The sequence below is a fragment of the Theropithecus gelada genome, chromosome 1, assembly GCF_003255815.1.
Source record: "Theropithecus gelada isolate Dixy chromosome 1, Tgel_1.0, whole genome shotgun sequence".
NCBI classification, from domain to species: Eukaryota; Metazoa; Chordata; class Mammalia; order Primates; family Cercopithecidae; genus Theropithecus; species Theropithecus gelada.
In genome coordinates, this window is record NC_037668.1 from 92,506,853 (window position 1) to 92,530,205 (window position 23,353).

Below are 23,353 nucleotides of genomic sequence, written 5' to 3' on the forward strand. Positions count from 1 at the left end.
AAGACAATTTGAAGCCTGGCCTTGAATCAGGTCGTCTAGCAGACGCTGAGACAAGGTTTTGTGTGCTGGTGATTTATACAGGATGGGCTTTGAGAAAGCAGTGAGGAAGTGAGGAAAACAGGACAAGGAAGGGAAAAAAGACAAGTTTGATGTTGAGTGAAGTTTTAACTTCAGCCTGGTCTTCTAGGGGGGCTCTGGAGTGTAAATTACACCAATAGAGTTTGCCCAGACTCTATGAAGAGAACTCAGCTTTCACATTTCTTAGTCACTTTCAGCTTTCTTCTAGTGCTAGGCACAGAGTTTTCAGTGTAGCCCAAAGTCCATAGAGGGAGGCACAGATACAGCCCATTAAAGGTAAACATGTAAGTATGGGGATATTGAGGTGGGGTGGGGTAGAATAACAATAAAAGGCCTCCCAAGGAATCTATGTAGCATATCAGCAGTAATCTACCACAGATCCCTATCTTCAAAAGGGCTTAGGAATACAAAGATAATTCAAAGGAAGCAAAAAGGAATTTACATTTATTACATACCAGATGTTTTTTATTTTTCATCTGAGTTGACGTGTGATTGATTTGAGTTTACCAAAGATAATTTTCCCCCAGATAACATAAAATATAGCAAAGCTGAGATTTGACCCATGCACCTCTGCTCTGCCATGTGCCAGGCACATACTAGGCATTCGTGATCTATGTTGTCACCAAACCACAGTATACTCACAGTACAGTAAAACAGGTATTCTCTTTTTCACTGTTGAAAAGACTTAGGGTTCAAAACAGTTAATAACTAAGAATCATGACATAACTGGCCAACTGAGAAGAAGGGGAACCGATGGGAATAAAATTAAGGCTAGAAGTCTGCAGTCTCTAGATTTCAAATGATAGCACTCGTGTTTGTGTTCCTCCCTTAAATTCCATCCTCGAGAGTTCTGCCTGACCATGAGATCAGAAGAGCAGGCTGGACTAAGTGGTCTCTTCTGGGATACCTCCCAGCAGTGCTGACAATTTGGATAGAGCTAGTGATATTGATCCAAGAAGGCAGGATTTTATATTTCTTCATTTTTATTTTATCTTTGAGGTTTTGTTCGTTTTTATACGAAAAAGTATGTTTAAAATTTTCGTATTTTTAAGAAATGCTTTACTGAAACGCTAATGTGTACATACCTCTTTTAAGTTCTGTGTGAGCAGGCTACTGCTGGTGAAAATTAGGTCACTGTTTTGAAATTTAAGACAGTAAAGTACAATAGTTTTCTTGATGAAAAAGAAGCTCAAGCCTAGATTTTTTGTTTCCTTTGCATAATCTCTCAAAGCTACAGTTTCCAATATGGCAGCCACTAGCCACATGTAGCTATTGGGCACTTTAAATATGGCTCGTCCAAATTGAGGTATATGGTAAGTGTAAAGTTCATACTTAATTTTTATATTGATGACATGTTAAAACTATAATGCTATTGTGGATATACTGGATTCTATAAGCACATTATTAAAATTAATTTAATACTACTTTTTGCCTTTTTTTTTTTTTTATCTTTACTTTGACAGGAAGTTTTGCTCTTGTCACCCAGGCTGGAGTACAGTGGTGCGATCTTGGCTCACTGCCACCTCCGTCTCCTGAGTTCAGGTGATTCTCCTGCCTCAGCCCCCTGATTAGCTGGGATTACAGATGCGTGCCACCAAGCCCAGCTAATTTTTGTATTTTTAGTAAAGATGGGGTTTCACCATGTTGGCCAGGCTGGTCTTGACTCCTCACCTCAGGTGATCCTCCTGCCTTGGCCTCCCAAAGTGCTGGGATTACAGGCACCACGGTGCCCAGCCACTTTTTGCTTTTCTTAATGTGGCTACTGGAAAATTTTAAATTACATCTGTAGATTGCATTGTATTTCAGTTGGACAGCAAGCACTGTCTCATAGAGATTATTCAGATAATGTAGTTTATGAACTTAATTATTTATATACGATTAACAAGCAGACCATAGGCCAGTGTCTGACTTTCACTGGGAGATCTTGCCACCCTTCCTCACCTGGATGGTAAGGCCCCAGGACAAGGTGGAGAGGTAATCAGGGGCATCTTAGTTAGGATCAGTTGGCAATGAAAATGAACCAAGGTAATTAAAATACAATAAAAAGGGAATGGGAAATATAGGAAGCAGTGGCAAAGTTTCCATTTGATTTCATTGATGTGGGGGTTTAGAGGCCAGGTCTTAAATATATGTCACCTGTGTTCAAGTGAGCTAATGGAAGGACATCATCTTTCTTGGTACACAAAGAGACAAAGAAAAATTTTTTAAGAGTAAATAATCTAAGGCAATTAAATATGTATATGTGTGTATAAATAAGCATGTCTACCTCCTAGACACAAAGCTTTGGGTTCTGTATCTTGATTCTTTCTCTTTGTGCTCACCTCATCTTACTGCACTAGCCTTTTCTAAAATGCCAGTCTCTGTCACTACAAAAGAGACCCACTGCCCAAGCCACCTCTCCTTCTCTTTACTCTAACCCCATGGCGACTCTTCTGTCTCTGAAGTGAATGTATGCCTTTGACACTTCTTATATTATTGTGTTATTCTTACATTGTTATTTTTCTCTATTTTCCTTATCCTTTGTCATTCCAATTGGACCCTAACTTCTTTGAGTTCAGGAACTACCCTGTCTCTTTTTGGCATGTCCTTGCATGGAGGGCCTGTAAAAGAATATATACATGAATCCACAGCATGCTGCTTGGCACTTTTCGAGCCTTCGGTTGTCTTTGCTTTGGTTAATTAATATAATAATAATCTCCCAGGGTAGCCAGTGAAGATACCATCAGAATTAAATGAGACATAACATTGTTTAATGTTTTCCGGGAATGGCAGACTAGGTAATTCTAACCCAACCTACTGAGGACAACTATTTAATAAAATTCCTGGATTGAAACATAATCCTGGATTACAATCTTGTAAAGCATCAGAGCTAACATGATAGAGAGGAATTACTGGGCAAAAATCTCAGAGAAAATAATAACCTAGAGGAGAGAGCCAACACTCAAAGCCACTTTTGCGATGCACATATCTACCAATCCAGAAGAAACAGCTGTGAAATTAAACAGTGCTTTAAGTAGCTACTGCAGGCAAGGAAGAGAAGCAAAAATCAAATCCAGGGTCCACAAAAGGTAGAGACTCTAATAAATATTTTACCCCCAGTCCCACATACATATATGCTTTTAGCAGAGATTCTAAAAGACTGCATCTTTAGCAGAAGGCCTGAAGTTAAATCAGGCCTTGACTTGGGGTTCCTATCATCTGAGTGGTTTGGGGAACTTCAAGCATTAGCCTTTAAAATAGGATTGGTTGAAGTCACACAGTGCTTAGGTCAGTATCCTGGCTCCTAATTGGGAACTGTTTCCAACACCCCACCTGCTACATCTTGCAGTGTGGCATCAGACAGGATGAAACAGCAATCCTCTCTGTAGAAAGATCCCCCATCTTCTTAGGCCTCAAGCTATTTCTACAGATTAGTTTTTAAGTACAATGTCCAGCACAATCAGAGATCACCAGGCTACCAGGAGACAAGACATGACGTGTGAGAACTAACAAAAGGAGTAGAAGATGCCCTGTGTGTTTAAATGAGATAGGACACATGATCATGCTTTCTAAAGCTTTTAAAAATACTGTAAGGTTGAATGGTAGAACATTCATTGTGAGAATTTTTATCTTAGAGAACTAGGATTTTCCTGTTAGATCAGACCAATAATGAAACATGTATACATTAGCTACTATATTTCTAGAAGCTTTTATGTCAAGTTTGCTGCCACCATCTGAGTAATTTTTATTTGATTTTTGCATTGATTTCACTGTTCCATCTTTCTTAAATACTAATATGAATAATAGCTAATACTCATTTGCTTTACAAATATTAACTCATTGAATTCTCACCATATTTCTATAAGATTGCTGCTATTATCTTCCCCGCTATGCAAATGAGAGAAACACACACAGCTAGGAAATGGCTTTAATCCAGACTGGCTTCATGTGTGTCGTAAGCTGTCCCCTGATTCCTCATAGATATTATACGTGGATCTCAGGTAGTTTGAAGAATTTCTACTCCCAGCACTTGTGTCTATTGGTGCATGTCTTTACCTGTTCATTTTTAGGACCGTAAGCTCCCCGAAGGGAGAGAATGTGGCCCTTTTCCTTTTTAGCTCTTCTCAGCACAGGGCTCTTTGTTTCCTGGTGGAAGATACTAAGCCGCCACCGGGAGCGGTGGCTCATGCCTGTAATCCCAGCACTTTGGGAGGCCGAGGCGGGCGGATCACGAGGTCAGGAGATCGAGACCATCCTGGCTAACATGGTGAAACCCTGTCTCTACTAAAAATACAAAAATTAGCTGGGCGTGGTGGTGGGCACCTGTAGTCCCGGCTACTCGGGAGGCTGAGGCAGGAGAATGGTGGGAGCCCAGGAGGCAGAGCTTGCAGTGAGCTGAGATCAAGCCACTGCACTCCAGCCTGGGCGACAGAGCGAGACTCTGTCTGAAAAATATATACACATACATATACATATAAAGCCACCATAGCTGACGGATTGGCAGAGCCCGAGCGATGCTTTTGTTCAGCATGAGATAGAGTCTCTGCATTCTCAGACCTGCTTTGTTTGCTTCTCTTTCAGAAAGTCCCACCGTCATGCTGTCTGCTGGCAGCTTTTCCTCCCCCTATGAGCACCTCAGCCAGCCAGAGACAAAGCGCATGGTAGAGCACTACACCGCCTATCTCAGCGACAACACCCGCCTCATTGCTAACCCAGGCCTTAAAGTAAGTGCTGGTGGGAGCTCCATTTCTGGTGTCCCCCTCCACCGGCCCAGCAGGGGGTGCTGGCAGTGAACCTTTGAAGTAGGAAGCCCAGCTCTGCATCTGTGCCTCTCAGCTGGAGAGCTGCAGGGTGTGGCCCAGGGGAGGCTGGTCAGCAGTGACCCTTCTGATGGATTAAGAAGCCCCGTAGGCCACGTGGAGAATCTGTTACAGGCCTTAGAAGCACTGGGGGTTTCCAGTGATGTTACAGGGATGTGATTTAGAGACTAGTGAAACTTTCCCAGCCCTGTTTTACCCAGGGGAAGAAGTAAAGTGCCTCTGCTGTCTCTTGAGATAAATATAAAGTTTAAGGAACAAAGCTTTAGGGTTAGTGTGTATATGTGTGTCTACTAATGACTCGCTATAGGATTTTTCTTCTTAAACTCAGAAAGCCTAGCTGGGGTGAACAATTGAGTGATCACGCATCCGCTGACTGTATTTCTGCAAGCTTTTGTTTTCACCAAGTTTGGCTGCATCCATCTGCTGTGGAAAGATTTTTTAAAAGTAACTGGGCTTGGCTTCTCTGCAGCAGAGCTTCGGGAAGCCCTGCCAGCAGCCCACTCTCTTTTCATGTGAGTTTTAAAGGATCCCTGCTATGTCTTCCTTTGTTTCCCAGTTCTCTGTCAGAAATGAAGTAATGGCTACCAGCCACGTCACAGATGAATGGATGACACAGATGGAAATGAGTAGCCTGAACACTTACATTGTCCGCCGTTACATAGCAACGCCCAATGGCGTCCTCAGAATTTATCCTGGTTCCCTTATGGACAAAGCATTTGATCCCACTAGGAGACAATGGTGAGTTTTAGGGGCTTCCATTATCAAAGGTTCTCCCCCAAATCCTGGAGAGACCTGGTAAGTACATACAATAAAGCAACTTCAGGCCATTAAACTAAAGAAGATACTTTCGTGGTGGTGAAAAATGTTTCTGAATAGTGTTTTCAGTGCAGCATTAACAACAGCTTTGTGGGCTTTTTCTATCTACAGTGTTTTTATCTCTTCATTGAAATTTTGAGCCTGAAATTCTTTATGCTTGGCCATTTTAATTCCTAGTGGTTTGTTTGATTCCTACCTTATGCAAAATGTGTCCCTAGTGGATAGACTTCATTTTACTACACATGATTATGGAGTCAAGTTACAGCTTAGGTATGACCTGTGAAAAATGAACACACAAATTCAAAAACATTCTTTTACTTCTAGGCTTTATTTTGACTTTAATTTTCAAAAGCAAAAGCTAACAATGTGCTACAGCATAGCAGGGGAGTCAATGGGACATAAGAACAGAAAGTCTACCTCGTCTCTAAAACATCTCTACCTGTTAAACTTAGCACTTTGGAAGGCCAAGGCAGGTGGATTGCTTGAGCCTAGGAGTTCAAAACCAGCCTGGTAGCATAGCAAAACCTCATCTCTACCAAAAAAAAATACAAAAATTAATTGGATGTGGTGGTACACACCTGTAGTCCCAGCTACTCAGAAGGCTGAGGTGGGAGGATTTCTTATGCCTAGGAGGTTGAGGCTTCAGTGAGCCAAGATCACACCACTGCACTCCAGCCTGGGCAACAGAATGAGACCCTGTTAAAAAAAAAAAAAAAAAAAAAACCAAACAAACAAAAAAAAACTATACTACAGATCTTAGTAAATGCCCAGATATATACTGGGTTCAGTGTCTCTTTTTAAAGTAAGAAGGAATTTCAGATTCTCTTTACTTTTTGTGTTGATACTACAGCAGATACAAAAGATGAGAATCCTTTTGTATTTCAGTGTAACCCAAACGAAATTCATTATAAATATTTTTAGACTTACAAGCTCACTTTTCTTTGAAATTTACAGAATAGAGGTGCATACTTTAAAATAACATGACTTTCTTTTGTCTCCATTAGGTATCTCCATGCAGTAGCTAATCCAGGGTTGATTTCTTTGACTGGTCCTTACTTAGATGTTGGAGGAGCTGGTTATGTTGTGACAATCAGTCACACAATTCATTCATCCAGGTAATATTTTAATTAACCTTATAGTCATTTCTTAAATCTATCAAGGATGTTTTAGAACTCTGAATAGAAGAGTACTGACATCAAGGCTTAGAGGCAGAAGCATGACCTTTAAAGTGAGGCAAGCAGGGATTTGAACATCTTCTCTCTCTGTCATCTTCAATTCCATAGCTGTCTCCTGACGTCTGTAAAATGGGAATGATACCTACCTCACAAGGTTGTCATGTAAAATGAGTCAGTGAAAGACTGTTAGCCCTGCTCTTGGCAGCCATGATGATGTTTATGAAGAAGAAAAGATGTTGGAGTCTAAAGAGCAGTTTGAAGAGATATCCACTTTAAAATGGTGAAAGAAATATCAATAGAGGCCTGATAATTATGATTGCCAGAGAGTGTTTCCCAAGAAAAGGAGGATTGTTAATGAAGAAAAACAGGCTGAGTTCATTTGCTCACACTTGTAATCCCAGCACCTTGAGAGGCTGAGGTGGGTGGATCACTTGAGACCAGGAGTTCCGGACCAGCCTGGGCAACATAGCGAGACCCTGGCTCTACAAAAAATAAAATAATTAATCAGGCATGATGGGGCATACTTGTATTCCTAGTAACTCAGGAGGCTGAGGCCGGAGGCTTGCTTGAGCCCCCAGAGTTCGAGGCTGCACTCTAGCCTGGGTGACAGTGTGAGATCCTGTCTCAAAAAAAAAAAAAAGAGAAAAAGTACCAAGACATCAAACTTATTGCCTCTTGTATTTGAGTCTAATTCTTTAGAATTTTAAATAAGTTGTTTATTTGGTTTTCTTCTTTAAAAAAATAATTGTCCTTGAAACTATCTCTTGAAAAATTAAAAGGCTTTTTGAAAATTGATTTTCCCAGAATGTTATATCAATATCACTGTAAATCTATTTAGAGTGCTTTATGTTTCCTGCTTTTAAGGTTTCAGTATTTAAGCTCCAGATGTCAGTGAAATGTTTGGTGGGGAGGCAAGTCACACACATTGTTTTAATCCCTTCATTATACAAATAGCTATTTTTTCCTAGCAACCAAGAAAGACCATATTTTGACTGGTACCTGTAATGATGCCTTAACATTTATAGGAGGCAGATTTTCTTGCTTAAGTTCATGCTTTTCACTGGTGCTCATTATGTCAAATGATTGACATTCAGTAAAATTCCTCTAACGGAAGTTCATTGGGAGCAAGAATTGGGAGGCCATAGGTGTGGAATTTCAGTATCATGGCCTGTGTCTCTGTGGAAAATGGGGCCCTGCAGCCAGCCAAATGTTGACTCCTTTGTAGGGTATGGTATCTGTCTGACTCTTGTCAGCTTCTCCCATCATATAAGATTTCATATGCAAACAAGTAAACACTTACTTAGAACACATCCCTCGGTGTTTTCATTAACAGACCATGTGTGAAGCACACGCCTACTGATGTCTAAATACAGTGATTTGTCATCCCTCCCATATATTCTAATGGGTTGAGAAAAAGTAAACAAAGGCTGTTTCTTTTGAGGGGACCACAGTCACCTTGGTCTTTGATTACAATGAAATGGGCCAGAACTGGGCTCTTAAAGATGTTGTTAGGCCGGGCGCGGTGGCTCAAGCCTGTAATCCCAGCACTTTAGGAGGCCGAGACGGGCGGATCACGAGGTCAGGAGATCGAGACCATCCTGGCTAGCACGGTGAAACCCCGTCTCTACTAAAAAATACAAAAAACTAGCTGGGCGAGGTGGCAGGCGCCTGTAGTCCCAGCTACTCGGGAGGCTGAGACAGGAGAATGGCGTAAACCTGGGAGGCGGAGCTTGCAGTGAGCTGAGATCCGGCCACTGCACTCCAGCCTGGGTGACAGAGCAAGACTCCGTCTCAAAAAAAAACAAAACAAAACAAAACAAAACAAAGATGTTGTTACAGTACAGGGAATCAAAACCCAGGTGTGTCTTAGTCTTTGGTTGACCCAGCTGGCTCCCCTCACCTGGCAGCTTATTATCAAGAGCCATTTGCTTTTCTATCTAGATGTATTATTTTTGTTCAGGAGGGCAAGGGCAGGGGCAGATGTTCATGCTTGTGTATGCATGTTTACACACTTTTGTTGGGATTCAAATGGGTGGAAGAATTTTGATTTGGTTTGTTTACAAATATTTATCATGTTGGTCCAAGTGAATCACAACTTGGAAATATGATGGACTTTCAAGTTAGAAAAACCCAGGTTCAGGCCAGGTGTGGTGGCTCACGCCTATAATCCCAGCACACTGGGAGGCCGAGGTGGGCAGATCATGAGGTCAGGAGTTCAAGACCAGACTGACCAACATGGTGAAACCCCATCTTTACTAAAAATACAAAAATTAGCTAGGCATGGAGGTGCGTGCCTGTAATCCTAGCTACTTAGGAAACTGAGGCAGGAGAATCGCTTGAACCCGGGAGGTGAAGGTTACAGGGAGCCGAGATCGTGCCACTGCACTCCAGCCTGGGCGACAGAGTGAGACTCCATCTCAAACAATAAAAATAAAAAAATAAAGAAAAAAGAAAAACCCAGGTTCAGCCACATGCAGTGGCACATGCTTATAATCCCAGCTACTCTGGAGGCTGAGGCACGAGACTCACTTGAACCTGGGAGGCAGAGGTTGCAGTGAGCCAAGAATGTGCCACTGCACTCCAACCTGGGCAACAGAAAAACCCAGGTTCAAATCCCTCATTTGGTTACTTTTACATCATGGATTGAACCTACACAAGTTTAACTAGAATATAATAAGAGCAAGAAACGACAGTTGAAATCCTGGATTCTGCCTCCTGAGTCACTTGGTGAGCGTGTATATTCCCCGGAATAAGTGTCTGCTCTTGCCCTGTATAATATGAAATCCCATGCACCTGGTTGTTTGGATATTTTGCTTAGCAGAGTATGATTTTACTATTTAGAGCTGTGTATTTTTCAATCAACAGAGTTTAAAATGCAAGTCAACTACCTCTTATGGTGCTCAAGCAGAGCAACTGTGACATTGATGGATACATGGATAGATAGGCTTTGCAAAGGTTTTTTTCAAATGATTACTAATGATGTTGGCCTTGGGTGCCAGCTTGAGAACTTCATCCCTCCTAACATATGGTTCTACTCCCAAAAAGTAGATTTTCCGTTTACTGTTTGCATGACTATAAACAAATTTCTTTTCGCCTTTGTTTCCCCACTTAAGAAAGTGAGATATTAGAGCCTACCTCAAATGATTATTTTTAAAGATTAAATTAAATAATATATGTCAATCTCCTAGAACAGTGCCTGGTATCTGGTAAGGGCTCAATAAATGTTAAGCACTTTTATAATAATGTTTTGTGATCTCTTTGACCTCATGTGTAAAACAGAGGCCGTAATACCTGCATTGAACTGATAGGATGAGAATTAGAGATGATACATGTCAAATGCTTACTACTGTACTTAAAAGGTCGAGTCCCAAATAAATGACAGTTATTTTTATCATGCTATTTTTGCTTTAAACTTCTGACATTTTAGCAGGTCAGAAGAGAAAGCCTAAGCTAATATTCAGCTTGTCATGAAGCGGTCCCATGCACTCAATTTTCAGTGGTTTGGCTGAGAATTAGAGGCATTTTCTAATTCAACACTCACTTATCAGTTACTCATAGTAAGCTTTCTTGTGATTCTTTCACATAGATTTTTAGTGCCCTGAGAATCTGGGTTTGCATTCTTTGGAGAAGGGTGGTGCTGCTAGAGATGAAGTACAATCATTGAGTAAAGGACGGGTTAGATGTGTCTTTGGCTGTGAAAATCTCATGGAAGTATTGCAAACAGTCTGGTCTGTTGTACTTAGACATGTAGATTTGGTGTGATTTCTTTTTTCCAGTATCTTTCTTTATGAGTTGCTATGGTAACAGTGTACCCATCTGAAATGCAGGTGAAAATATGAATCCTAGACTTACATAGGCAATATACATGCTGTTGCCTTAGCATGTTTATCATTTTGAAGCAGATGGCAGTTATACAAGAGAAGTTTAGAAATAAAATTACCTTATACCAAAACACCTAAGTGCTATTTTCCACCGAGGTAGCTGTAGTGTTGTAGAAAGAGCCAGTTGTGAGTACTGGTCTCTATACCATAAATAAAAGGTGATCTGACCTATCTTATGTGTTTTTGCCATTGTAAGCTTAATCTTGTATTTATAAAATGGAAACTATGATTCCTTTATGGCTTTTTCACGGATAGTTAAATAGTGTAAAGTTGCTTGGAAACTCTTGAATGCTCTGCAGATCTAAGAAGGCAGTTTAACTTCATGGTATGTGCTTTGGAGTTGAAGACACTAAGTTTAAATCCCTGCTTCCACTGGCCCATTGTTGTGTTTCTGTAGTCCCAGCTACTTGAGACTGGGGCAGGAGGATCATTTGAGCCCCCAGGAGCTTGAATCTAGCCTGGGCAATATAGCAAGATCCCATCTCTTACAAAAATAATAAATACATTTCTGCTTCTACTAGTTATTCACTGTGTGACCTTGGCCAAATACCTAATTTCCCCAAGCTTCAGTTCTCTGTAAATTATAATGCCTTGTAAGATTGCTATGAGAAATAATTATGATTTTTGTGATTTTTCTTTGGATATTTTCTTTATAAAGAAATTAGGCAGGTGGGTGATGCTAAATGGTAGGCTCTTAGGAAGTCCTATGTTGGGTAAACTGCAGATTCTCAGCCATAAGAATGTGGGGAGTTCGTTAGTCAGGTAGCACATGCCCTCCCAGTTAGCCATGAGCATAGATTAAAAAGAGCTAAGGTTCCAAGTGAGAAGTCCACACTTCTGACACACCCAGCAATTTCTTGAAGTACATTTTCTCTGAAAGAGTAATAACTTTATTGTTAACCCTTGCCTGAGGGTTCAACTTCACTGTTTAGTTTTCTTTAGCTTAGCTTCTTTTTTTTAGGTGTTCACTGTAAATACACCATCTCATTTAATCCCAATGACAGCCTTATAAATAGGTACCATTTTCAGATGAGAAAACTGAAGCTTAGAAAGGTGAAACCGCATTCCATAAGCCACATATATAGAAAGCAACAGGGCCAAGATTTGACTTAAGATCTGCTGATTCCAGAGCCAAACAAGTTAGCGCTGTGTTTTACTGCCCAATTTTCTCTTCCTTGGCTGTTGAGAGTAGCAGGGTGGAATGGAGAAAGCACTGGCCTATGGAGCAGGACAGTCTTGTTCTAGGATATGAGCTGTGCTCTGAGTAGAGTCAACCTTAATGTTGGGGAAAGAAAACTAGGCTAGCCATTGTTACTCCTAAGTTTTGTATGACCTTACACCAGTCAGTTAAGCTTTGTGAGACCTCAGTTTTCTTATCTAAAAAATGAAGTAAATAATAAGGGTGTTGCTAAGGGGAATTTTTTTTATCTAGAGGTTTGTTGGAAGTAGCCGTAGTAGTCATGCATCCAGCCTCCCTCCTGATGCCTCTGCGCCCATATTTTTGTCAGTCGAGCCACTCTCTGAACATCGTATTTCACAGCTGCTCAGGTTTTGGGCCACTCTTATTTAGACAGTCCTACATTAAGTCTCAAATTTTTTTCTCTCATAAAATTTCCATGTTGTGTTAAATCAGTCACTTAGTTGATCATTTTTGTAGGTGGGAGAAGTAGGGAGGAACAGTGGGAAGGTATTTCTAATACCAAACAATGTCCCTGGGACTGAACATAACTTTTATCTTTAAATAAGCCATGCCTATTGTTCTCATTGATCTTTTTCATATAAAGTACACAGCTGTCTTCTGGGCATACTGTGGCTGTGATGGGCATTGACTTCACACTCAGATACTTCTACAAAGTTCTGATGGACCTGTTACCAGTCTGTAACCAAGATGGTGGCAACAAAATAAGGTAAGCGCTTTAGGGATGCTATTTCCTTTCTAGCTGCAGAAACTTAAAAATAGATGTCAGGTATCTCTAGTTCAATGGGAACAGCATAGCTATGGTCAGGACTAGAAATTGAATTCATGGCCTGGGTGTTCTGTTAAGAAAGTTTTTGTTCTTTTTCTCTTCTTTCGTTTTTCTGAGATACATACTGTTTATTATTTAAACAGACAGATTCAGCACACAACAAGAAAAGTAACTGTGGCATGAAATGCACCAAAAGCTCTTGTTTCCCTGGAAGTCAGTAATTAGAGGCTTCCCATATCTTTGGTACTAGAAAGACCAGAGGGGACTCTTGGGTAGGACTTTTGATGTTAACTTTGTCATTAAACCAAAGTCTTTGTGACATTTTCAGCTGCTTAGACTGTTCCTTTTACATTTCCCCAGAAAGAGACCATGGAACCAAAAGTCTCTGCCTCCTGGATTTCAAAAGAACATGTCTGATCAAAGCAAGGGCATTCCCTTGATTTAATGCAGGCTGCTTTTAAAAATAGATTTCTTAGTTCCATCTCATGGTTCACGCTTCGTGTCATTGGCCCTTAAGGGGAAATGCAGAATTCCTGGCAAATTGATATCACTAATGTAAAGTAAAATAAAGCAAAATATAGTCTTGATTAAAGCAGTTCTAGCTTCATTTATTGTTTCTATCAAATGTAGATCAAATATAGTAGTCCCCCTCTTATCTTTGGTCTCGCTTTGTGAGGGTTCAGAACCACAGCATAATACAATAAGATATTTTTATAGAGACAGACCACATTCATATAACTTTTATTACTGTTATAATTGTTCTATTTTATTATTAGCTAATGTTGTTAATCTCTTACTGGGCCTAATTTATAAATTGAACTATCATAGGTAAATATATATAGGGAAAAAACCATATATATAGGGTTCAGTACTATTGGCACTTTCAGGCATCCATTGGGGTCTTGGAACATATCTTCCACAGATAAGGGAGAAGGACTACTGTATATTTTTATACATCACCTGCATGTTGTTATTTTATGTGTATTTATTATTGAAAGAAGAAATTATATGCTTTACTTCAAATCTGTAGGTAGAAGTACTCAAGTCTACTTCCTTTAGGATCTGCTTCCCTGGAAAAAAGAACAAACTTCCCATTCATATATCTTTGCAAAAGGTCTGAGTCCATCTTACTTGGGCTGTGTGGGCACATTCTGTATAAACTATGTATGTAAGTGACCCACAACTTCAAAAATCATGTACCCGTCTACCTGCCTGCCAGCTTCTCTTCATTTTTCCAATGAGTATTTATTGAGAACCTGGGATAAATGCAGTTTGTTTCAGGGCTAGCAAGATAAATGCTCTCTGGATACGTTTAAGAAAGGACAGCTGACATGAATGAGGGGCATGACTTGTTTTGGTACAGGTGCTTCATAATGGAGGACAGGGGTTATCTGGTGGCGCACCCAACTCTCATCGATCCTAAAGGACATGCACCTGTGGAGCAGCAGCACATCACCCACAAGGTATTTGTCACAAAGCTGAGCAGCTCAGTTCTCCAACCACCTGCAGCTCGCTACATGGTGTATGTCTTCTGTTCTCTTTGGCCTTGGTAGGAGCCCCTGGTAGCAAATGATATCCTCAACCACCCCAACTTTGTAAAGAAAAACCTGTGCAACAGCTTCAGTGACAGAACAGTCCAGAGGTTTTATAAATTCAACACCAGCCTTGCGGTAAGTTGATCTGATTCCTTAATACTCTCATTTTTCCATCCCATTATGGAACATGAACTGGAATCATGGCTAATGTCTGTTTCATTGCCTCCAAATTACAGAATGACAGGAGGAGACAGGACCTTAGTTCCAGTTCCCAGTTTGGCGATTGGGAGATATAAAGCTCAGAGTAGAAAAGTGAATGTTTTAAGGTCTCACAGTTGGTATTTTGTTTTGGTTTTGTTTGTTTAAAGACTTACCCAATCTAAGCCCTTTGAAATATCTGCTGAAGTTGGTTCCCACACTCTTGTATAAATATATGTGGCACCATGTGTTTCTCTCTTCCTGTCTTCTAGGGATCACTAGGTCTCCTTAAATTCCCAAGGCCAAGTTAGGTCAGTTCTTGATCATTTGCCCTATGAGATAGGAACTCTCATGTAAATCATCTGAAAATAATGTCTTTTATTAGCTTAGAGTATTCTGTATAATTTGAGTTGCTGCAAATTTACCTGGTTATGGTTAAAGATCTTAAGGACATTCTCATTAATTTATAAATAATCCTACTTGGGAGAAAGCTAAATGGGGAATGATAGAACATTCAAAAAGCTACTTACAGGAAGTAGGTTTTTTATTTAGAATAGGCATTTATGTCAGTCATAAAGTGTGTAATTAATTTTTAAAATGTACTGGGTTAAATTAAAAATCCTAAACTGAGTCTCAAAAACTCTATTGCAGAAAGCAATTATCTGGTGGAAAAGAGTAGTTTAAAAAATGAATATGTTAATAGAATAATGTGTTCAAAGCAAGGGAAGTCATTATTATCCTGTTCAGACCCCATACCATTTTGAGAAGCACTCTCTTTAAAGGAGACATTGACAAATGAGACTGCCAAGTAAGGTTGTCATAGGAAAGTCTGACTTATTTTGTGTATCTTCTGTCATTTACGCAATGGTTTCTGGAGTCTTCAGCACACAATGCGAGGATACTCAGGTAGATACTTCTCAGAAGGCACATTTGAATAATTTAATAGCTGAAGTTATTCCCAAATGGAATTAGAGCATTCCTGAGTACTGGGGCTGTCAGGACTCCAAGATTGTGATACTGCTTATATTCTAGAGTTGGGAATTTCTCCAGACAGTGAGAAATTCATGTAGACCTCTAAAAACCCATTCAATGCTATGATTCTCAGAACTAAGCTCATCCTCACCAAGCATCTGTACAGGATGAATGGCATGGAAACAAGCTTGAGGTGAAATAATTTGCCTAGTGTATCTGACATACATGCGGAAAAATGATTACACGCAACTCTACAATACCACTTTGGAATCTTTGATTTTGTAATATGGTAAACAAAATTGACAGTTCAAGAAACTTGCCATCACATTTTATTTTTATGGAGTGAAGAAAAGGGATACTTGATTTGGTTGGATTATTTAAATATTCTAGAAGCAGAAATTTGCCTCTTAGAGAGGTTTGATTTTTAAATAATTTTATTATTCTAAAAGGAAAAAGTTCATCACCCAAAAAAAGGGAAATGCATGATTTGTGGTTAATTAGGTTTGCATGTGAATAAATTTTAACTATTCCTTCCCTGAAAATTGTCTTTTTGAAGTATTGCTTCAAACTATTGCTTCTTGAAGTATTCATTTTCCTGGTATACTATTATATGTTAAGAAAAAACAGATTTTAATAACAGCTATGAAATTTTATATTTGTGCCGGGCGCGGTGGCTCAAGCCTGTAATCCCAGCACTTTGGGAGGCCGAGGCGGGTGGATCACAAGGTCAGGAGATCGAGACTATCCTGGCTAACATGGTGAAACCCCGTCTCTACTAAAATACAAAAAACTAGCCGGGCGCGGTAGCGGGCGCCTGTAGTCCCAGCTACTTGGGAGGCTGAGGCGGGAGAATGGCGTGAACCCGGGGGGCGGAGCTTGCAGTGAGCCGAGATCGCGCCACTGCACTCCAGCCTGGGAGACACAGTGAGACTCCGTCTCAAAAAAAAAAAAAAAAAAAAAAAAGAAATTTTATATTTGTGTAAGCACAGATAAAAGAATACATAGTATATACACAGCCGTTCAATGGGAGTTATCTCTGATTATGAATAATTTTTATTTTCTAAATTTTTCACAGTGACTATGTATTTTTAATAGTGACTTTTGTAATCAGAAACATTTTGTTTTAAGCTATTTTCCATGGGGTAGTTGAAGAGTTGTTTTCACCAAAGTAGGGCTGAGTCTTTGCATTGGTGTCTGTCATTTCTGACACCTTGATTGTTCTGTAGGGGGATTTGACGAACCTTGTGCATGGCAGCCACTGTTCCAAATACAGACTAGCAAGGATTCCAGGAACCAATGCGTTTGTTGGCATTGTCAATGAAACCTGCGACTCTCTTGCCTTCTGTGCCTGCAGCATGGTGGACCGGCTCTGTCTCAACTGTCACCGGTAAAAATGCAGTGGGTCATATTCTGTGTTCACCACGCTGTTTAATATTTCAACTGATGTCAGGAATTTTGAAGTGCAAAATAAACAGAAAGTGCTGGTGTGTGTCCTGAAGAAAAGTCACAATTACAAAGGCACTTAGAGCTGTGCCGTTTGCAGCATCCTTGTCCAAAGAACAATGGATTAAGGCCATTTATGTATTTAACCTTTGGCTGTAACTTCCTTTTTACTATCCTTTTAAACTAGCTCAGAGCTTCATTATTTTGCTTCCCCAGTACATGTACAACATACAGTTTGCCATTGGCCTTCTGCATAGTAACTTTCTTTTTGCTCTTCAGAATGGAACAAAACGAATGTGAATGTCCTTGTGAGTGCCCTCTGGAGGTCAATGAGTGCACTGGCAACCTCACCAATGCAGAGAACCGGTAAAATAAATAATAATAATAATAATAATACATATGTAATACTGTGAGTCTCTTATAGATTTGTTTTGAGTTAGAGCATATAAAGATGATTCATTCTAATGATGGAACTGTTCAGTGAGCCAGAATTCAAGCTCAGTAGTGCCATAAAATGATGTCTGTTTTGAGGTTTAAATTTAACTGCTGTAAAAGTATTGAGTGTATGTGCTACATACAAAAAAATGTGAGAATGTTTCAAGCATTTACTAAGTGTCTACCATGTGTTGAGTACTTTATGTATATTAAGTTACTTAGTGTTTTAATTAACCCTGTGATAAATATGCAAGTGTTTTTCACATACATATGATGTGTTCACACATAATAACAGCATTATTTATTTATATCAGTGACAGATTTTAACACCAGGAAAATAAATTGTGATAAACCCCTTCTCTAGAAATTAAGAGTGTCATGTGTGTTTGTATTGTACATGTATATTTGTTTGTTGAGACATGGTCTCGCTCTGTTGCTTAGGATGGAGTGCAGTGGCGCAATCATGGCTCACTGCAACCTCTACCTCCAAAGCTCAAGCAATCCTCCCACCTTTCTACATCCCTTGTAGCTGGGACTATAGGCATGTGATTCCCAAGCCTGTCTAAATTTTGTTGTTGTAGTAGTACTTTTTATAGAGACAAGGTCTCATCATGTTGCCTAGGCTATTTGTATTATTTCTTTTGTACATGAAGGTAAATAAATTGAAGCTCAGTGTTGTTAAGTAATTGATCCAAGGTTACACTAAGTGGCAAAGCCAGGATTCAAGCCCAAATCTGTCTGACTGCTTTAAGGACCAGGAGCATGAGTTTGGAATGTGGGCGGTGGTGTTCTTAACCTCCAGACTTACCTCCTGCACAGAAACCCAAGCTGCGAGGTCCACCAGGAGCCAGTGACATACACAGCTATTGACCCTGGCCTGCAAGATGCTCTTCACCAGTGTGTCAACAGCAGGTGCAGTCAGAGGCTGGAAAGCGGGTAAGCAGAATCTAGTAAAGAATAGAGGTTTTCCAGCTAATTATTATTCCCACTCTTCCTGTTTTAAAAAGGTGTATCAGTTTTTCAGATCTGAAACTGATTTCCATAAGCCTTTATCCACCAGGTTAAATGTTGTCTCGTTCCCACTTATTATCCCTATTTTGCATGGGTACCATATGTTAGTAGCCTCATCTGTGAGTGGGAGTTTTTCTTGAAATAAAAGAAGTGTGGAGGGCCATGGCATGAAGCAGCAGGGTAAGGGAGGAGGAACCTGTGAGGTCCAGAAGCAGAGCCCGGTGGTCAAGGCTCTAGGTGTGATATTTTGGAGATCATTTATTTTCCTTTCTTAGGAAACACATCTGCTTCATGATAGTTTTGGGAACTAAAAACTAGATGTTCCCCACTCTCCCCCAACTCCTCAGGTGGGATTAGGAGTTTGGGACTAGACATTATGGAAATAGTGGCTGTGGTAGACTAAGTGAAGGGAAGTTGGTTATTAGCTTATTGTAGCTGTAGGTTGCCATTTTATTAAACAGTGTTTCGATGAATAGCTTACTCTAATTTGGGTGTGTATTTTAGCAAAGGAATTGTGGCGTCAAACTGATTAATTTGGGATGTTACACAGTAGCCCCAAGTCAATTAGGTTTAGGAAACGCTGACACTGCATATATTCTCTTGAGACAGTCACAATGCATGTAATACACTAAAGGCTCTGAGAAATTGGCAGTGAGGAAACCTGTGGTAACTGGCCAAGTATTTCCAAACTTATTGGACTTTCTTTTTATTTTTTTAAATGACCCCACACTTGGGGGATGTTAGGCCAGAGTCTGACAAACATTGGGGTCATTTCTGTTTGGTCTTGTAAGATGATTTTGAATAGCCCTATGATGTGTGGATGTCATTGTTTAATTCACAGACAGCAGTTTTATTTCTCTCCTTTCCAAGCTGTTAAGAGGCGTAAAGCAGTTATTCCCCTGGCAGTCTATTGCTATTCTCATTTTATAAGGGAAGGAAACTAAAGCTTAAGAAATTCACAGCACTAGTAAGTAACGGAGATCCTGAGAACTGTCTGATGCCGACGCTTAAGTGCTGTCCCCTGCCTTATAGAAGACTAAGTATTGTCTTTCTGGCAGGGACTGTTTTGGGGTGCTGGATTGTGAATGGTGCATGGTGGACAGTGATGGAAAGACTCACCTGGACAAATCCTACTGTGCTCCCCAGAAAGAATGCTTCGGGGGGATTGTGGGAGCCAAAAGTCCCTACGTTGATGACATGGGAGCAATAGGTATGTTTGTTGGATACCCCAACAATTTGATCCTTGAATATACAATTTCTTGCCTATATACTAGGACATCTTAAAATAATCCTCTCCCCAACTTCCCTGATTCCTTCACTGGTAGTCTTTAGTTACAAAACCAAGACAGATAATTACCTTCAGAACTGGCTAAATATTCTGTGCAGAGAGAGTGAGTGGCCATCTGTCCTGTCAAATTTTGCAAGCCTGGAATTCCTTCCCATAAAGCTTGTTCTGAGAACTGTCAGGCCTGGTTTCTGCATGGCCGAACTCTGGAGTCTGTTTGGATATGCACGCCAGCTGGCAGAAGCACAGGGCCATGTACGGAGTGACCACTCTATGTCTAGTGCCTGCTGAAACCTTCACTCACAACTTTTGCAAGGTGAAGTCTTATAGCTACAAATCAGTATTTGGGGCCTTGGAGTCAACAGAGTCAACAGAAGCCAGAGCTACCCAGTGTAGCTGGGACAACTTAGGATGAAGCACAGGGACACCATGGGGTGGAGAGCCCCTGGGATCAGTCTCCAAGACCTCAGAAATACTGCCAAGATTATATCGCTCACCTGAGATTATTTTCAGTCTTTCCAGAATTAGCACCTAATTCTTAGATGGCAGTAGAGTCAAATATTTAAATCCTTAGTTAATACCTTGAGTTTTAACATCACTTACATCAGCCTGTATAGAAGAAAAGCTCATATGTGAGGAAGGATTTTTGAGCTTGTATGTTACTACTGAACTAGGTGAGGGTGCATACGTGAAAGTGACTTGGCTCCAAGACATCACTTTATATGCTCACCTGCAGTTTCCTATCTGGAAAGCACAAATGGCCTTTTAAAGGAAACCCATAAGCTTCGAAACTTGGTCTGGTTAGCACATATTTATTGGACCTGGTGCCTTTTGTTTCAGTGGTTACTCTGTACTAGGTGACTTTTCCTCTCTTCCAAGAGTAACTCATACCCCAGGGAGCTAGGAGTCTGTTGGTGTTGGGTGCTGCCTGTATAAGCAATTCTTCTGGTCTGCTCGCTCTTCCCAGCAGTCCTTGCCATTTGTGCTGCTTCTCTGCCTAGGAACCAACACTGGAGAACAAGGAATTAAACGAAGCCTCTGCTCCCATGTTCCCATGCCTCGTGTTTGAGGAACTCAAAGCCTAACTAAGCATCTGTTTATCTTCCCCCAGCCCCCTTCCCACTCTATTCCTTCCCATCTCATCATCCTTACTTTCTTCCCCACTTGGGAAATCTTAACGAGGAACATCTTCTTGCTCTTTCACTGAAGGTGATGAGGTGATCACATTAAACATGATTAAAAGCGCCCCCGTGGGTCCTGTGGCTGGAGGGATCATGGGATGCATCATGGTCTTGGTCCTGGCGGTGTACGCCTACCGCCACCAGATTCATCGCCGGAGCCATCAGCATATGTCTCCTCTTGCTGCCCAAGGTGAGCTCAAAATGAACCCCACAGGGGAAGCAGCAGCCAGGCTAGAAGGACAGTGGCTGGTTGTGTCAGCCTTTAAGGAATTGTCAGCACAGTGCTATATTTTCAGCTTCTGTGGAGTCATTTTGGAAGTCCCCAAAGCCTGCTTTCTTCTTCAGTGCCTAAACCCTACAAGCTCTATTTTGATCCCCAGAAAAATCCTTGGATCCTCTCCTTACCAGCATTAGCCCCCAGTGGCCTGCTTCTGCAATAAGCCAGCCAGGGGAGCTGGGATGCTGAGTGGGAAATTTTGTTTGTTAGATGTGCTGCCCTTGCCATTCCAAAAAGACAGGCAAATCAAAGATACCCCAGATCACTAGTGGCAAGAGCATAATCTGTTCTATTGCAGCTGCCATTATGTAGTGTGAATAAACACACATTTGAATAATCACATCTCTTAAAACAGGGTAAGTCGGCCGAGTGCGGTAGCTCACGCCTGTAATCCCAACACTTTGGGAGGCCGAGGTGGGTGGATCATTTGAGTTCAGGAGTTCAAGACCAGCCTGGCCAACATGGTGAAACCCCGCCTCTACTAAAAATACAAAAATTAGCTGGGCATGGTGGCACACGCCCATAGTCTGAGCTACTTGGGAGGCTGAGGCAAGAGAATCGCTTGAACCCAGGAGATGGAAGCTACAGTGAGCCAAGATCACGCTACTGCATTCCATTCTGGGCGAAAGAGTGAGACTCATTCTGAGGGAGAACAAAAAAAGTCATCGAAGCCAAGTACAAAATGATTCACCTATAATCATGGCCTCAATACCATGTGCAGTATCTATACTCTGTTTGCAGGGAACAAAACTGTTTAATGGCCATCTCCATCCTTCCTAAAACCCCAGTCCCCAGGGAAGTGTTGACCTGACCTTTTTGGAGATGAAGTTAACTCATCTTCCTGGCCGCTTAGCTCACTCTAACAGCTGTAATGACAGGTTGTTGTTAAAACGTTTCACTATGGCCACAAGCCCGAAGGGGAATCATGGAGTAATGTTGCCTGATTTAGTAACAGGGATAATCACTATGTGCTTCCCTTGGTGAGATTCAGCTAGACTGAGGATGACCGTCGTCCAGTATTAGCTTTTGCCTGGCCTTTTGGAGGCTTTTGTTGCACCATTTTACCAACACAGTCAGTCATGTTTTCAATCCCTTTCCTTCTGTTTCAGTACTTTAGTAGAGGATTAAAGATTTGTTGGCCTCAGTCAACTTCTTTTCTCCTCCTTTCTCAGAAGTCGATTTCAGATGTCTCTTGATTACTTGTTCTTCTTGTTTGGATTCCTGCTCCCTCCTCCTTTAAAAAAAAAAAATGGGGCATCAGTTCATTCCCTTCTAAGATGGGATTCATTCTTGATGGAATGCTGTCACCCAGCCATCAAACAAGCGCTCAGCAGGGTATTAAAGCGGGTGATTTTGTTTGATTAAATAGTCATGTTTCTCTCTTTTTAATGATGGGTAGAAATGTCAGTGCGTATGTCCAACCTGGAGAATGACAGAGATGAAAGGGACGACGACAGCCACGAAGACAGAGGCATCAGTGAGTATTCAGCTGCCTTGCTGCAGAATGTGTCAGCAGGAGGCTAATCCAGAATAAATATTCTTTCTTATATCCTTTTGGCTTGTATTAAAATTTAAGAAGCTTTGACACGGTGACTGGGTTTTTTTAGTTGTTTTTTTCCGTCCTTTTTTGTTAGGAGTATGTGTAGGTCTTTGTTTTGTTTTAAAGAATCTCAAAAGATTTTATGATTTTTTTTTTTTTTTTTTTTTTGCATTGTGTTGGCCTAAAACAGCTAACCCTTTCCTTTATTTCTCTTGCTCTTTATTTCCCAACCATAGTATTTTAGAAAAGGAAGTTTCAGGGATGCATTTTTTTTAAAAATCCCTTAACTAGTACGTACAACTCAGGGAGGAAAAAAGAGCATTTTCTTTATCAAAAGAGATTTCCATTAGTCTTAAGACAGCCTGGCCTTTACCTACTAGACCACAGCTTCCTGATGCACATTGGAGATATGTCATTAAATACCTCTCACTGCACCAGTTCTAAAATCAGCACCCCAATCCCCAGAATTGTTTAAAAAATGATTTATTCTGGCTTTCCAAAGAGAATTCTCCCAGCATGTAAATGAGCCCTCTCAGAGCAAATGTGCTTGAAACTACAGAGATACTGACATAAGAGTGACATTAACTGTCCTTGACTTCCCACAGTCAGCAACACTCGGTTTATAGCTGCGGTCATCGAACGACATGCACACAGTCCAGAAAGAAGGCGCCGCTACTGGGGTCGATCAGGAACAGAAAGTGATCATGGTAAGGTCTAGCTTCCTGCATTTGAAGACCCGAGGAACCTCGTGTACTCCTGT

At 40.8% G+C, this 23,353-nt stretch overlaps 1 protein-coding gene across 3 annotated transcripts in view; it reads left to right on the top strand.

The window, feature by feature from the left end:
• CACHD1 (cache domain containing 1) overlaps nt 1–23,353 on the top strand; it is a 228,052-nt gene that overhangs the window by 193,920 nt on the left and 10,779 nt on the right. For all 3 annotated transcript variants that reach the window (XM_025358566.1, XM_025358567.1, XM_025358568.1), the window contains 13 exons: nt 4,639–4,781; nt 5,434–5,615; nt 6,698–6,808; nt 12,534–12,656; nt 14,080–14,179; nt 14,270–14,386; nt 16,648–16,808; nt 17,144–17,230; nt 18,119–18,235; nt 19,369–19,520; nt 20,805–20,966; nt 22,453–22,530; nt 23,199–23,300. In XM_025358566.1, coding sequence (XP_025214351.1) covers nt 4,639–4,781; nt 5,434–5,615; nt 6,698–6,808; nt 12,534–12,656; nt 14,080–14,179; nt 14,270–14,386; nt 16,648–16,808; nt 17,144–17,230; nt 18,119–18,235; nt 19,369–19,520; nt 20,805–20,966; nt 22,453–22,530; nt 23,199–23,300 — 1,635 coding nt within the window. The remainder of the gene's footprint in view (nt 1–4,638; nt 4,782–5,433; nt 5,616–6,697; nt 6,809–12,533; nt 12,657–14,079; nt 14,180–14,269; nt 14,387–16,647; nt 16,809–17,143; nt 17,231–18,118; nt 18,236–19,368; nt 19,521–20,804; nt 20,967–22,452; nt 22,531–23,198; nt 23,301–23,353) is intronic.